The following is a 15,029-nucleotide window of genomic DNA, read 5'->3' as shown; positions in this document are numbered from 1 at the left end:
TGCATAGAGTTGTAATATTATTATCAATTTCCATTGAGGCAAAACATTTTTTCCTAACAGATACTTCCTAAGGTAATTGGCAAGCATCCGGGGAGTCAACTGGCTGGTGGGAGAAAGATACCACTCAACATTAGGAAGATGTTGATGCCGAGGGCGATCCCTAACTTGAATGAGAGGGTCCGGGGAAACGTTTTCTCGACCACTGGTCGAGGGAATCCTAGCCTGCGAATCAGGCTGGGCAGGTGAATTTGGATTGGTTTGGTTTTTTCTTGCCTGGAGATTTAGAGCGGGCCATTTGGGGTGGTGATGGTTGAGGTCTAGAAGAAGTTCTTGAAAATGGAATCCCGTTAACACGCTGGGTCAGCTGTTCTTCGCCGTCAAGCAGTTGTGCAAGAAGATCGTCGTCAATTGGCCGCTCACCTCCCCACAAATCTGGCATTAAAAGCTGCGAACAGAAAAATGGGGAGGTGAGGATGGAGAATCTAAGAGGTTGGTTAGAATAACGCTGGTCGTGCATAAAAGTCAAACTTTTATGCAACAACATTCTAACAAAAAACCAATTTTTTCACACGAACAGTTTGAAAAACATATCAAAAAGTGAAAGCAAAAAGTTTTTTTAAAAAGCTTTTTCAACTCCTTTTAGGGCGGGAAAAACTTAGTTTTTCAACTGGCATAAAAATCGAATTTTTACTTCAGTTTTACGTCCTAAATTTGTGATCTCAACTATCAAACTAACTCGTAACTTCTAAATAGCAAAGAAACATCATCCTATCTACTATCACCCAATAAATCCCCTACTGACATGCATCTCAACCCAGGAACATAAGAACTTAACAGTCAATCCACAAAGGCATGCACGGCAAAAATAAAGAGCATAGAAGTTCTGAGACTTACCAGAGAAACGATCATGGAGGTTTAAAAGAGTTTCGAGCGTCGACGAACTGACGGGCTGAATCTTGAAACGCTGGAAGACGGTCTCCAGAAGAGAATGGAGGTTCTGATTTTAGGGTTTCTTGAAGGAGGAATAGCTTGCGTAAAAAGGAAAAGAAGACTCTGGGAAGGCTATATATATTTTTTGTCCGTGGCATGAAAGAGGAAGTAATCATCAGTTTCCTCTTTTTCGAAGCATGGGGAAGGGTGATAGCCGTCAAAAGGTTACTTGGGAACCGAAAATTCGTGATTAGACAAGGGTAGGTTACTTTTCCCAAGGTTGCACGAACTACTCTGACAGATCTGGTGGGGTGATCGAAGAGTCATTTTCCTTAAAGTTTATTTATTGCTGGTCGTAATAAATAAACTTGGGGGGCAAATGTTATCCAAAAAACAGGCATGGGTGACGTGGCAGACGTTTTTAAACACGTGGATGACACCTGGCAGAGTTCTGTTAGAGTATCGACCAGTGAGATATTGCAAGCATAACGGTTGAAGTTTTTCTTACGACCAGCCTGGTCGTACACTCCGCATATTTCAAGATGATTCTGTAAAGATCATAGTCAATCCCGAGATTGTCTCCAATAATTCATGATGATCTGATTAATTAGGAGAGAATATCTGTAATAAATTAATGTAATCCTCCTTGAGCCTATAAATAGAGAAAGATAGCTCAAGGAAGGGACTTTTTGGGCTTTTTGATTACTGAAGATTATAGATTTATGAGAGAATTAGAGCTAATACATCACGATATATTGTTTATTCTTCAGAGGTTGGTGAAACTCATAGAACCCTAGTTCTTTGATCACTCCTTTGAGATCTCATATCAATAATAGCTCAAGTGGACGTAGGTTATTACCAGTTTCTGGGGCCGAACCACTATAAATTCTTGTGTGCTTTACTGTTTTTGTCATTATATTCATTCCAACATATCTGTCCACATCAAGCATTTTGACTCCGTGTCAGTTGACCAAAATCAGGGTCAACAAATTGGAAGAATGAATTATGCTGAAATAGTTAAATTGAGAAGTGAATTAGTTGATGAAATTAATACCCTAATTCTTTATTATTGAATTCCTCGTTATTATTGCTTTGTTTACTTTAGTTTTTGTTATTAGTTTATTAATTAATCTGAATTTTGATAGTCAAATAGAAACCAAGAGTAAATTATTGGTAATTGATTAGTAGTCTTTGTGGGACGATCCTGTTCTTACGGAAATTATTACTTGTCACGAGCACGTATACTTTAGTGCGTTATTTTACCGATCAATGTTAGGGTTATATACGTGTTGTGTTTACATTTTGGGTAATCTAGGGTTCTTATGTATAGCACAAGTATTGATTTTATGTATGTTCATTGTTTTGAAAATAGAAATATGTTAGGGTTTCACATGTTTCTTTGAATTTTGATAAACATGTGTATGCATTTGGGGTATGATAATAAGCTATGTGGAAATTGTGATTCATGGAGTTGTTATGGTATATAGGGTTTTGGCTATGGCATATTAAGTTTAGGGTTCCTTTGTTTTATTTAATTATGAGCATTTTTAGAATATTAAGTGATTTCTAGGCTTGCTGGAAGCGCCGAGGTTATTTGAGGACCAAAGTTCCTCTTTAGCTCATAAAGGAGGTTTTACTGGCTTATGCTTTTGCTGGTTACCTCATGATGTGACAAGGATAATAGGGGTGCCATGGTCACTTGATGTATGATTCTGTTTATGATTATGATATGAATATGATATGAATATGAAATGATTTTTATATGGTTATGATATGACATGTCATGAGTTTACGATATGTATGTAGATTCCCTTGTGATTTGTGTAATTTTGTTGTATTTTTGTTTGTACTTCTTTACTGGGTTATTAGCTCATCCCCTTACTTTCCTCCTTTCAGGTAGGAAATAAGATTTTTCCTTCACACGCACAATGATGTGGGAAGCTCCAATGTCTAGGCAAGTATGATGTGGGGTGTCTCATGAGCAATTGACGATCTAGACGAACGCCAAGAAAGTTTATGAACTTTTATGTTATGGCTTATGTTTTTATTACGCTATAGTGGGGCTTTATATTATTTCCAGGTTGCATAAAGACACTATATTTTTATTTTAAACTATTGGACCCAAATTTTATGTTTTGACAAGGTTCTACTGAACCTTTTTCTAAGATGGTAATTTTTTTTCTAATAAATATGAACTGAGTGATGTTTTACAAAGTAAATAGATTAGGGCGTTCTTACAAATTAGAATTTACAATTACCCACATGCCGAAACCAACTTTTATCAACACCGATGTTGACAAAAACTGTCAACACCATAGTCATTCCATATATATATATATAATAACCCTAACACTCAAAATCAACCTTGGTATGAATTTCATTTATCTCTTGCAAATGCAACCTATTAGTTTTTTCTTTAAGTAATTTAAAAAAAAATAAATTGGATTGTATTTTATAACATACGTGATTAATATATATATATTTATATATATATATATATATTAATTATTAAATAAACATGACTGATTATAAAAAATGAAGAAACATAAATTATTGATGTTTTATATATTTCAAGATTTCTAAGAAAATATTAGCAAACTAATATATATTATAGTGCGCTAATAAAATTAGGAATAATTTATAAATTTTCATATTCTTAATCCATTTCGACCAATTATTAATATCAATCAATTTACACTAATAATGTGTGTCGTATGTATATCGTATCAGATTTACTAAAGATTTTATTTTCAATATTACCAATTACTTAGCATAATAATAAATACAAGTGGAACTCATAAAGACTATTATTCAATTTATTATTTAAAATTATAAATAATAATGAAAATGAGGATTGTGCCGTTTAAAAGAAGACAAAAAACAATGTAGAATAATAAAATAGTGAAATAAGCAATTGAACTGATAAAAATAATTTTAAGATACAAATAAGAGTTAATTCTCCACATTCAACATTCATTCAAGATTAACAATGATTACTATTATTCCCTATTGCAATTGAACTATTAACCCTGCAAATAACACTTAAGCAATCAATTATCACAGTTTCCCAATCACAATTAATTAAAGCTAAGCACTCATTAATCAATTCTTTTGAACAAGCAATAAACTCGTTAAGCATGCTATCTATTTAATTCAAAAAATCATTACATTAAGTGGAAACAAGTTAATCTAGGTAACAAATTCATTAAGCATGCAATTCATTTAACCTAAGTTATAAACTTTATCACAATTAAAATACTCGTCACAATACTTAATTGTAATTTATCACTCTACTTAGAACCCAAGACTATTAGGTGAATAGCAATCCCAATATGATAGTAGAATAATGGAAAACCTTCATTAGCGTCGTCTAAACAAGATTTTACATTAATCATAAAATTAAGCACGAACGAATATAAGCAATTCAATATAAATGAATAGAAGATATAATAATATCATTGAAATAAAAAAAAATTCATGTTTAGGACTTTGAAATCACCCTTAACCTAAATGGAAACTTAGCAAGACATAATTAAATGAAAAACAAGCATAAAATTTACTAAGAGAAAAAAGTGCAGAAAATAATATCTCTCTATAATAGAGTCTAGAGTGTAGTTTTCAAATAAAGACAAACATTTATTTATAATAGTTTCATAGTAACTAAAACTAATTAGAAGAAAATTTAAAATCTAAAACTTAAACTTTTAAACTAATAGATATTAATTTGCTTTTAATATTAATGTGATATCTCAAATTTTCGAATTTGGAGTAAAATATCTGCCAATTTGTTGCAAAATTGGAGTTTGAATATGTTATTTTCGTAATCCTCAAGAAACTAATTTTCCCGGCGCAACTACTTATATTTTGGCCATATTTCTCTCGATATAACTCAAAATTTGACGATTCAATATGTTATGGAAAGCTATGAAAAAGGTATACAACTTTTATTTTTGGAAGAATTTCCAAAAGATGACTGAAACAATGCCAAAATTACTCATGAAGTTTCAGTTCCAACTTTGACTCAAATTCGGGTTCAGATTTCAACTCTTTTATTTTTTTCATAAAAATAAACACTTTTATATAAAACCAAATAAATTAAAAAAAAATTAAATATTTCCAAATGAAAAATATATTAAATTAAATCATAAAAATATTAATTCAAACTCAATTTATTTTTATATTAATAAATGTATATTTTAACTATTAAGAAATATTAATTCAAACTCAATTTATTTTTATATTAATAAATGTATATTTTAACTATTAAAATTATTTATAACCCAAAAATCACAAATTACCAAAAATAAAATTAAAATCATTAAAATAACTAAAAACTAACAATTTTTAATTCTAAAGAAATTAAAAATATATGATCAAAATTTACACTTTTCAACTAATATATCTATTTTTATAAATTTTCTAATGACATATATTAGAATAAAAAAAGGAGAGTGAGGAGTTTTGGAAGGGAGAGGGATTCCTACTAAAGAGTATACATTATAATTTATGAGGAAAAAAAATTTATCTTCAATTATTACACTTGTTTAGTTTTTAATTTTATTCTGTCTTTAAATATTTATGCATTGTAGCAACTCCTCACTATTATTGTATTTGCGAGAATCATTTTAAAATAATATATATTTTCATCCATTTTTTATTTAAAAATTATTGTTGTACATATACTAAGTTATTCTCTTTTTTTTTAATATTTTAAAGTATAATGTGTAATTAAACTCAATCATATAATTAAATATTATGTAGACTCCACTTAAAAATATCTATGATTGAAATTATTTATACTTTATGGTGTGTAATTTAAATGTATAAATTAAAAGTGTACCTATCACTAATCTTACTCTTTAACCCATTTTATCTCTATCAATTATAATAATAAGCATAAATAGCAAATGATAAAGTTAGCCATTTATTGTTAGAGTTGCTAATTACATTATGGTAAAACATTTATAAAAAATAAGAGCGACTTAAATTATGAGGAACTAAGTCAGTAATTTATAATTCCCAAAAAAAAATATACAAAACATAACAAAATAATTGTTCTTACAAAATAAAAATAAAAATTGAAGGATTATTTTTAAAATAAAAAAAAAACAAATTAAAAAAAACAAGAACTAAACAAGTGTAATAATTCAAAGGAGACATTTTTATTTTTCTCCTAAAAGATGTCATTCAAAATCATGAGAATACTATTATGGAACCACACGTATTTATATTTAACTAGGTTAACATCATTAAATTCTCATACAACTATATAATATTATGGCATCAAAATTACTTAAGTAGTTACAAATCTTGCAATTAAATACTTTGACGAAAAAACTACTTAATTTCTTGACGTTAAATCAACTGTTAAAACTAATTCATTAGAACACGTGGTAGATTCTAATTTTTCCAATTTTTTTAAAATTAATTAAAAATTAAAAAAAAAATAAAAAAATTAATTCCTAAAAAAATAACATATTTTAAATTCATAAAAAGTTAAAACAAGTATTTTAAAAACTAAAAAAATAATATTAATTTAATGAAAAATCTAAATAAAAATCATAAAAATTTCATTTTTTATTAATATGAAATTAGATTGTATTTAAATTTTAATCAAAATCAAAATGAAAATTTTATGATTTTAGTAGATTTTGCATTAAATTAATACTTTTTAATTTTTAAAATACTTGTGTTAATTTTTTAGAATATAAAATATTTTATTTTATTTTTTCTGAATTTTTAATTATTTTTAAAATATTTAAAAATTAAACTTTTAGGAATTAAAATAATTTTTTTATTATATCATGAATTATTCAATATTTTTAATTAATTTTAAAATTAAAAATATTTTGAATAAATTAGAGGGCTGTCTCGTGTCTCACAAAGTTAATTTTAACCATTGACATAACGAGAGTGTGTTAAATGCAAGAAAATCTACTAATTAAGTAATTTTGCTGTCTAATTTTTTACATATGTATTTAACTGCAAAACTTATAATTGCTTAATTAGTTTTGTATCACAAGTATTAATTTTGGTTCCTAGCACTAAATCTAAATGCACCCCGTTTAGTCATCCAAATCAAAATGATCACTTTCTAAACAAGCATATTTTATTCCCCCAATTATGAGATGTAATAATCATTTGATCTAATTGATATAATAAGGATTTTTTTTACCATTAGTATTTTTTCGTATTCCCGTTAAGAGTTAAGACGTGCCATTGTCGGTATCATATTTATGCTTTACATAAAAATCACCTTTTTATTTTGCAATATAATATAAATTATCACTTTTCACAAAAAGAATAAAAAAACAACTTTAGTGCATCCATCGTTATTGTATTCATTTCCCTACAATTAATTATTCTTTCTTTTCCAAACAGCCATTAATAATAAAAATCTAAAGAAAAAATCTCATATAGCTAGCTAGCTGTTATATAAATATGACGAAACGACAAGCATATAAAAATGTATCAAAGCTGGCTTAAAGATTTTGCATAAATGTCGTGAGACAATAATTAATCAGTCCAAATAAATAATAAAAAAACATTAATATTCGGTCAAAGTTTGACTATCCTTAAGTTTAAACCAATAAGATTCGAGTATACAAAATGTTTATCCTGAGATTAAGTGTACATGATCAGTCCTTAAAAAAAAACTTTTTTCTGTGGGCCAAATTTGATTCTTTAACGCCAAATTTTTGCTGGCTTACAGGCTAGCAAAATCCTTGGAATGAAGAATAATCCCAACGGCTCCCATATGAGGTGGCAACAGATAAGTGACCGTTGATGGGGCCCACGTGTCCGTTTATTTTTAAAAAGTTCATGATATATAACCGTTGCTTTCATCTCTACTTCTCATAAACTAAACCTTAAGCTTTTTTGTCTTTTTGTTTCTTTCTCTTCATTTTCTGCTTGACCAAACAGGTTGTTTTTCATTTTCTAACTTGGGTCTTCTGGGAAATTTTCTGGGCTTTTTGTTGAAAAAAAATGACTGTCGAGGTTAAGGTTGAAGTTGAAGAGACTCAAATGGGTGAAGTTTCGGTCAGTGAAGAGGTGTCTAACAAGAAGGAAGCAGTAGATGAATGTAAGCCTACAACGGTTGAAAAAAGCTCTTCTTACAAGGAAGAGAGTAACTTTCTCTCTGATCTTAAGGAGTTTGAGAAGAAGGCTTTGATTGATTTGAGGGCGAAAGTGGAAGAAGCCATTCTTGGCAACAATGTTTATAAGAAAGAAGAGGAGCCAAAGAAGAACGAGAAGGCAGTGGAAGAGACTGCCGAGGAGAAGAAGAAGCCAGTGAAGGAAGGAGAAGAAGAAGAGGGGAAAGATGCAGAAAAGTCGGCTGAGGAATCGAAACCAGAATGTGCTGAAACAGAAAAGGAAGGGGAGAAAGAGGAAACGCGTGAAGTGATTGTTGAAGAAAAAGTTGAAGAAGTGGATAGAGATATTTCCCTTTGGGGTGTACCCCTTTTGCCTAGTAAAGGAGCTGAAGGCACTGATGTAGTCCTTCTGAAGTTCTTGAGGGCCAGGGAGTTTAAGGTCAATGACGCTTTTGAGATGCTTAAGAAGACCCTCCAATGGAGAAAGGATTCTAAGATCGATTCGATCTTGGATGAGGAGTTGTGTGTTGATTTAAGCTCTGCTGTAGATGTTAATGGCGTTGACAGGGAAGGACACCCTGTTTGTTACAATGTGTTTGGAGTGTTTGAGAACGAAGAGCTTTACCAAAAGACTTTTGGTACAGAGGAAAAGAGGAGCCATTTCTTGAGATGGAGGTGCCAGCTTATGGAGAAGAGCATTCAGAAGCTTGACTTGAAGCCTAGAGGAGTGTCTTCTTTTCTTAATATCAGTGACCTTAAGAACTCGCCTGGACCTTCCAAGAAGGAGCTTAGAATCGCAACAAAGCAAGCTGTTGGCCTATTACAGGACAATTACCCTGAGTTGGTTGCTAAGAATGTAAGTTTACTTTCAAGTTTTTTTTTTCTTTTGGTACACATAACATATGTTTGTTCTTTATTGATTGTTTATTGTTATGTGGTTTTTGTATTTAGATATTCATCAATGTTCCATTCTGGTACTACGCTCTCAACACCCTTTTGTCACCTTTCATTACTCAAAGAACCAAGAGCAAATTTGTTATTGCTCGCCCAGCAAAGGTCACAGAAACACTCTTAAAGTAAGTGATTCCTTCTTAATATTGCACATACAAAAGGAATACATTATGTTAATGTGAGTTCAATAGCTTAATAACTTGTATGAATGAACAGGTATATTCCAGCTGAGGAAATTCCTTTCAAATATGGTGGTTTCAAGAGGGAGAATGACTATGAATTCTATGGTGATGACAACTCTGTTTCAGAACTATATCTTAAAGCAGGCATGACTGAAACCATTGAGATACCTGCACCAGAGGTAATCTATCTATAACAAAAAGTTTTGATTATCTTTTTTCAACTGTGCCCTTTTGGATTTTTACTCGAAAAAGATTTAGTATAGTATTTTTTTTTTTCTTGTCTTTGGTAATAGGCTGATGCTACATTAATCTGGGATGTGGCTGTTTTGGGTTGGGAAGTACACTACAAGGAGGAATTTGTTCCCAGCGATGAAGGATCTTACACCATCATTGTTCAGAAAGGGAAGAAAATGGGTTCACAAGAAGGACCTCTTCGCAACACCTTTAGAAGCAATGAGCCTGGAAAGGTTGTCCTAACGATTGAAAACACTTCTAACAAAAAGAAAAGGGTTATGTATCGGTTCAAGACCAAGAAGAGTCCCTCTTCCTTCTAAGAACTCAAAATATACATATGGAAAACAGTGGCGAATATGTTATGTTGTTCAATTTTTCATTCTTTTAAACATTCTTTAAGCAACAAGTGATTGAGAGGATAGTGAAATGTGAAAAAATTCATTCTTTTGCCGGATTAGAATCATGAAATGTAGTATGTGGTTTGAACTGTTTGCTGTAATTTACATGTTCGAAATTTGTGAGAGTGAAATATTGGTATATTTGTTTGAAATACAATTTTCTATTATGAGTATTGTTTTCCATTTCATTTTGAATTTAGTTTTCTTCTGACATTATTAATGTAAACCACTGATTCACATTGTTGATTTGAATTTAAACTACACTCAAACTAATAATCTTTCTAGTTAAAAGCAACCCCGAGGATGTTTAACAAAACTAGTATTCTAGACAACATATTAGAACATTATTTGGAGTTCTTTCAAAAAGCAAAAAAAAAAAAATGAAAAAACATTATTTGGAGTCACAGCATACACTAAAAAGAATAAGCGTACACTAAATCACCATTTTCATAAAGAGAAGAGATGATAGGTTTAGATAAAAACCAAGTAGTAAAAGAAATGTATTCTTCCCTCAATGAATACCGACTGAGAAAATCAGTGTATATATACACGTGTAGAAATGTTACAGAGAAGTAAAACACCAGTTTCATGAAGGGATAAGAGATGATAGGTTTAGATAAAAACCAAGTGTTAAAGAAATGTATTCTTCCCTCCATGAATACTGACTGAGTTCAGCATATATATACACATGAGTAGAAATGTTACAGAAGAAGTAATCATTCGTAACAGAATAAGGAAACAGAAATTAGTTACAGCAATGCTTAACTAATAACATGCATAAACCTAACTAACTATTTCTTAATGTCCCCCCTCAAACTCAGTGTGGATAATTTCAATGTGTTTGGTTCTAGCATGGAGAATTGAATTTGCAACAAGCATCACCGAACTAAGGTTGTCACACCAGACTGTTGGAGGAACAGGAATAGAGATATGCAACTTATGAAGTAGTGATTAAATCCAAGTAAGTTCAGTTACTACACTAGCTAAACTGCAAAACTCTGCTTATGTGGAAGGCCTGGAAATAGTGGTTTGCTTCTTGGACTGCCATGCTATCAGATTTCCACGAAAATAAATGCAAAAACCAATTGTAAAACGTCAGTCATCGGGATCGGAAGTCCAATTAGCATCACTAAAAGCTTCAAGGTGAAGTGTTGGAGACCTTTGTAAATAAATGCCATGGTCAAGAGATCCTGCAAGATATCTCAGAATGCATTTGACAACAAACCAATGAGAAGTTAGAGGATTGTTCATAAATTGAGAAAATTTGTTAACACTATAACTAATTTCAAGTCTTGTCACTGTTGCATATTGAAGAGCACCAACAATGAATCTATAAAGTGAGGCATCTTCAACTGGATCACTACCATAATTGGACAATGTTAGGCTTGATAAGCCTAGTATCCGGTTCACCTATACTAGGAGGGGGTCGAGTCAGAAGGGTCAAGGGTAACTGGGTCATTTTGTGATAGTTGGTTAGAAGGGCAAATTGGGTACTGAGTAGCCTATTAGTGGGAAAAAGAAGCTAGTAATTAGTTATGCAAGAATTGAGATGATTCTAGGCATCATGGGGATATTTTCCTCTCTGTTTGTATGAGACTCATAGTATATTTTTCATTCAACAAAGCTTCAGATTATTCATTATTGGTTTACTGTTTTATTGCTTGCTATTCTGTTTTCTGGTTTCTTCTATTCTGTTTTCTGGATTCTACAGAGATTGTAGCTAGGTCCTATTAATTGGTATCAGCAGCCAGGACCGGCGTTCGGTGTATGCCGATATTGACGAGAATGGAGACTCGTGTTGTGGGTGTTGAATCGACCTTCTCCAGTGTCCAAAACTAGCTCAACGATCATGGATTGCTGCTTAAGGATCATGCGTTGGAGATGGGCTCTCTGAAGGACGTGTTGGATCGTTTGGTTACTGCCCAAGGCAGGGTGGCAGATGAGCTTGCTTCTCTTCGCGAAGGGTCTCACGGTATTCCTGGTTCGGGGCGTCGTCTTCCCGGCGAGGGGTCTGTGGCGACTGGCGGGGGCGCTTCCTCCGGCCGTGTGGTGGATGGTGGGGATAGAAGATCTGAATTTCGGGCTCGGAAGATCGAATTGCCAGTTTATATAGGAGATGACCCAGATGATTGGACTTATCATGCGGAGCGCTACTTTAATTTACAGCGATTGTCCCCGGCCGAGCAACTGGAAGCAGCGGTCTTGTGCCTTGAAGGAGCGGCTCTGTCTTGGTTTCGCTGGGAAAATCAGCGGCGACTCATTCCCACGTGGGAGGAGTTGAAACTTCTACTCCTCCGAAGATTTCGTCCCACCCATGAGGGGTCGGTTTATGATCGATTCTTTGTCCTCCAACAGGTCACTTCGGTTCAAGAATATCGTAGACGATTTGAAGCTCTTGTTGCTTCGGTAGAGACAATGGGGGAGGCTGCATTGCAGGCTGCTTTTTTGAAGGGCCTTAAAGTAGAAATCCAGGCCCCTTTGAGAATTTTGGAGCCCAATGGGCTGTTACACATGATGGAATTGGCTGAGCAAATTGAAGCCAATCAAGCTTTCACTAAAAGCTTTCGGACTAGGCCTAGTGGGCCCATTAGGGCACATCCACGACCACCTTTGACCAGCCTCTCTCTACCTGAACACAGTAAGGGCACTTTTGTCATTTCTTCGTCATTTTCCTCCTCTTCTAGCCCGACTATTACTAGCCCTAAACCAACGGCGGCTCCGGCGTCGTCCACAGCGTACCGCCGCCTGTCTGAAACCGAACTCCAGGAGAAGAAACGCAAGGGAGTTTTCTTTAAATGTGACGGGCGTTGGACTCGAGGGAACGAATGCTCGCAGGCGGAGGTTCAGGTGGTGATCATTCAAGATGAGGCCGTGGATGCACCGGCCACTGATCCGATTGGGGAGGTTCTAGGCATTGCAGCAGCTACGGAGGCGGCTGAGGCGCACATGGTGGAAGTTTCTCTCAATGCAGTGGTCGGGTTGACGTCCCCCAAAACTATGAAGATTTTGGGTTCTATCTTGGGCCACAAAGTGGTGGTTTTGGTGGATAGCGGGGCGACACACAATTTCATCACCACGGAATTAGCCCAGAAATTGGCATTGCCATTATCCACGACTGATGCTTATGGGGTGCAACTGGGCAGTGGTCAAGCGGTGAAGGGGGAAGGCATATATCGCTCGGTGCCGTTACATTTGCAAGGACTGGAAATAATCGAAGATTTCCTACCGTTGCAACTAGGCAGCACTGATGTTATCTTGGGCGTCCAATGGCTGCAAACTTTAGGGGAAACCACTCACCATTGGAGGAACCATACGATGAAACTTCGAATCCAGGATCAGCCCGTGGTTTTACATGGAGACCCTCTGCTTCACAAGACTTTCATTTCGTTGAAACAAATGGTACGGCTGCTCCAACATGAGCAGCAAGGCGTTTGGGTCGAGCTGGGTTGCGCTTCGGTTATTCCGGGCTTGGCAGCATATTCAGATGAGATACAGCAACTTTTACAGCGGTACAAACATGTTTTTGACACACCAACTTCGCTACCGCCGCCGAGATGACATGATCACGCCATTGTCCTTCAGCCCGGCACCACTCCAGTGAGTATTCGCCCCTATCGGTACCCACATGGCATCAAGGATGAGGTCGAGAAAATTGTTCAAGAGATGCTGAAATCAGGGGTGATCCAGCCAAGTGACAGTCCCTACTCGAGCCCTATTCTTTTGGTTAGAAAGAAGGATGGCAGATGGAGGTTTTGTGTGGATTATAGGGCCCTTAATAGAGCCACGGTACCCGATAAATTCCCCATCCCAGTTATTGATGAGTTGATAGACGAGTTGCATGGGGCTCGTGTATTTTCGAAGCTTGACTTGCGCTCGGGGTACAATCAAATTCGGGTGCGGCCGGAAGATATCCATAAAACGACCTTTAGGACTCATGAATGCCACTATGAGTTTGTAGTGATGCCATTTGGACTGACCAACGCCCCCGCCTCCTTTCAATCTCAGATGAACGACATTTTCCAGCTGCATCTTCGAAAAAGAGTATTGGTCTTTTTCGATGACATCCTCGTCTATAGCCCGGATGAGGAAACTCATGTCAAAGATCTTGAAATCGTGTTGCAAACATTGTCTCACCACCAGTTTTTTGCTAACTTCAAGAAGTGCTGTTTTGGACAGCGACAAGTTGAGTATTTGGGTCACATTATTTCAGGCGAAGGGGTGGCGGTGGACCCTTCTAAGATCCAATCTATGCTGGATTGGCCGCTGCCCAAAACAATTAAAGAGCTGCGGGGATTCCTTGGGCTCACAGGGTATTATAGGAAGTTTGTCAAGAACTATGGGGCCATTGCTAGACCTCTTACTGACCAACTCAAAAAAGACCAATATGGCTGGACCGAAGAAGCTTCTGCTGCATTTGAAGAACTGAAGAAAACGCTGACCACAGTACCTGTCTTAGCACTTTCAGATTTTACCAAGCCGTTTGTGGTTGAAACTGATGCTTCGGGGTTTGGCGTAGGGGCTGTTTTGATGTAGGAGGGACGGCCACTAGCGTATTTCAGTCAGGTATTGAAGCCCAAAGCGAGGCTGAAATCCATATATGAAAAAGAACTCATGGCTATTGTACTAGCGGTACTCAAATGGCGACCTTACCTCCTAGGACGACGATTTGTTGTGCGAACAGACCAGAAAAGTCTCAAATTTCTGTTAGAACAGCGGCTGGTTACTCCTGAACATCAGAAGTGGTTAGTCAAATTGTTGGGATTTGATTTTGATATTCAATATCGCTCAGGGGAAACAAATAGGGCGGCTGATGCTTTGTCTCGGGTCGGTCATGTGGAATGTTCTTTACTGACATCTACTACATGGATGGATTGGGAGCTAGTTGATCGTGAGGTGGCAGCGGACCCTTTTTTGTCTCGGGTTAAGGCAGATTTGGAGCAAGGAAAAGTCATTGCTGGGTTTTCAATATCCCAGCAACGGATACTGTACAAGGGCCGCTTAGTTTTGTCCAGCAATTCAGCTTTGTTACCCCATTTTTTGCGTGAGTATCACGGTTCGCCCATAGGGGGCCATTCGAGGGAGCTGTGAACTTACCAACGACTAAAAGGAGATGTCTATTGGGTAGGAATGAAGGCTAGGATCTTGGAGTTTGTGCGTTCTTGTGAGATTTGCCAGCGAAAAAAATATTTAGCCATGTCACCAGGGGGTTTATTGCAGCCTTTATCACTACCAACACA

General features: G+C 35.2%; 1 protein-coding gene across 1 annotated transcript; it reads left to right on the top strand.

Annotated features, from left to right (window-relative positions):
- Positions 1-7,797: 7,797 nt before the first annotated feature.
- Positions 7,798-9,987, top strand: LOC133800995 (patellin-4). The gene is made up of 4 exons (XM_062239123.1): positions 7,798-8,883; positions 8,979-9,103; positions 9,195-9,339; positions 9,454-9,987. Exons 1-4 carry the CDS (start codon positions 7,918-7,920, stop codon positions 9,712-9,714), a joined length of 1,497 nt encoding a protein of 498 aa, XP_062095107.1. The 5' UTR covers positions 7,798-7,917; the 3' UTR covers positions 9,715-9,987.
- The last annotated feature ends 5,042 nt before the right edge of the window (positions 9,988-15,029 follow it).

Source organism: Humulus lupulus, chromosome 9, assembly GCF_963169125.1.
Source record: "Humulus lupulus chromosome 9, drHumLupu1.1, whole genome shotgun sequence".
Classification (NCBI taxonomy): domain Eukaryota; kingdom Viridiplantae; phylum Streptophyta; class Magnoliopsida; order Rosales; family Cannabaceae; genus Humulus; species Humulus lupulus.
The sequence above is the reverse complement of the archived record's forward strand: the minus strand, read 5'-3'. Positions and strand labels throughout refer to the sequence as shown.

Coding starts and splice junctions, on each gene's coding strand:
- LOC133800995 (XM_062239123.1), top strand. CDS start 7,918: ATGACTGTCGAGGTTAAGGTTGAAGTTGAAGAGACTCAAATGGGTGAA. Junction 9,104..9,194: donor GTCACAGAAACACTCTTAAA/GTAAGTGATTCC, acceptor ATGAATGAACAG/GTATATTCCAGCTGAGGAAA. Junction 9,340..9,453: donor TTGAGATACCTGCACCAGAG/GTAATCTATCTA, acceptor CTTTGGTAATAG/GCTGATGCTACATTAATCTG.